The 1,478-nt window shown below is 55.6% G+C and overlaps 1 protein-coding gene across 1 annotated transcript in view; it reads left to right on the top strand.

The window, feature by feature from the left end:
• The window catches only part of DMRTA2 (DMRT like family A2), a 3,588-nt gene extending 2,568 nt beyond the window's left edge, over positions 1-1,020 (top strand). Inside the window, exon 2 of the mRNA XM_011367706.2 lies at positions 6-1,020. Coding sequence (XP_011366008.1) covers positions 6-394 — 389 coding nt within the window. The 3' untranslated portion in view covers positions 395-1,020. The remainder of the gene's footprint in view (positions 1-5) is intronic.
• Positions 1,021-1,478: the final 458 nt, after the last annotated feature.

Here is a 1,478-nt window from a genome sequence, read left to right as displayed (position 1 = left end):
CGCACCCCCGCACCACAGACCTTTGCTGGCCGGCGCCATGGCTCCTGGGGCGCTGGGCTCGCTGAGTAGCCGCTCGGCCTTCTCGCCTCTGCAGCCCAACGCCAGTCATTTCGGCGCTGATGCGGGCGCCTACCCGCTGGGCGCGCCCCTCGGCCTCAGCCCCCTGCGCCTGGCCTACTCGGCGGCGGCGGCGCACAGCCGCGGCCTGGCCTTCATGGCTCCCTACTCGACCGCCGGCCTGGTGCCCACACTCGGCTTCCGCCCGCCGATGGACTACGCCTTCAGCGATCTAATGCGCGACCGCTCGGCCGCCGCCGCTGCTGTGCACAAGGAGCCGACCTACGGCGGCGGCCTTTACGGGCCTATGGTCAACGGCGCCCCTGAGAAGCAGTAGGGCGAGGGGCCTGGCAGCGGCGCGGCTCTCAAGCAAGGACCTCAGCTTCGTTCCCGCGGGCAGCGGGTCCCTCTTCGCCCGGTGCGCACTCTGCGCCCCGGCTGGGGTTCTCTCGCTCCAAGGTGGTTTTGTTTTGTTTTGAAGGGTGGGTTGGGAGAGCTGAGCAAAGGGAGCAGCTACAGATGCAGATGTTCTCGGAGAAGGTGCGCGGCCCGGATCCTTATTCTCCGACCCCCTCCCCAAGGCTCCCCAGCCTTTCCACGGGCGACAATTCTTTTGAATTCAGAGGCTGCGGCCGCTGCGCACGCTCCTGCCTTTCCATTAGCTACGCCCATCCCGCCCGCGCGCTCAAATGGATGGCAAGATAGTCCAAAAGTCTGTCTTCTGTGTCTCCCCCTCCTTTTAAAGAATTTAAAATATTCGCTCTAACAAATATAAATTTAGGATGTATAAATCTCTTGGCACTGAGTCGAGTCTTTGGGACACATATCGATATCAATTGTAAAAAAAAAAAGGAAACAAGTTCTAAGGTGCACTTTCCTCGTTGCGGTATTTGTCGCTCTCTTTGTTGCTTATGCCGATAAGCATGGGTTTCCTTGGTGCAGTGTGAGTTTTTATACATGTATAAATCTATATGTAATCTATACATATATATACAAGCCAGTGTATAATGTTATAAAATGGAATTCTAAGTTATTAATTGTAATTTGTAGGTGACCTCGGTATTAACGTGAAAAAAAATTCAAAAACAAGCAAAAAAAAAAAAGGACAAAATGGAAAAAATTAGACTATGCGCGCATTGTACTTTTCAGGTTTTACAGATTAAATATATTGTGAACTCGGGACGAATCCCGCCCACCCGCCCCTCATGCCTAGGCCGGTCTCTCCCTGAGGAGCGGTCAAGGTGCGCACTGAAGCAGGAACAGAGCGACGTGTGACTGAGCCAGACGCGCCCGCCCGAGGGCCCATCCCCGCCTCCAGGGACTCGCCAAACGCCCCGGCCGAAGGGCTGGCAGCGGGAAACGCTGCTGCAGAGAATGGCTCACTTTGTGCTTTCCTTTGCATAGACATGAGCTAGAAATAA

The sequence above is a fragment of the Pteropus vampyrus genome, unplaced genomic scaffold, assembly GCF_000151845.1.
Source record: "Pteropus vampyrus isolate Shadow unplaced genomic scaffold, Pvam_2.0 Scaffold135, whole genome shotgun sequence".
NCBI classification, from domain to species: Eukaryota; Metazoa; Chordata; class Mammalia; order Chiroptera; family Pteropodidae; genus Pteropus; species Pteropus vampyrus.
Note: the sequence above shows the minus strand (reverse complement) of the source record. Positions and strands in the feature narration are given on the sequence as shown.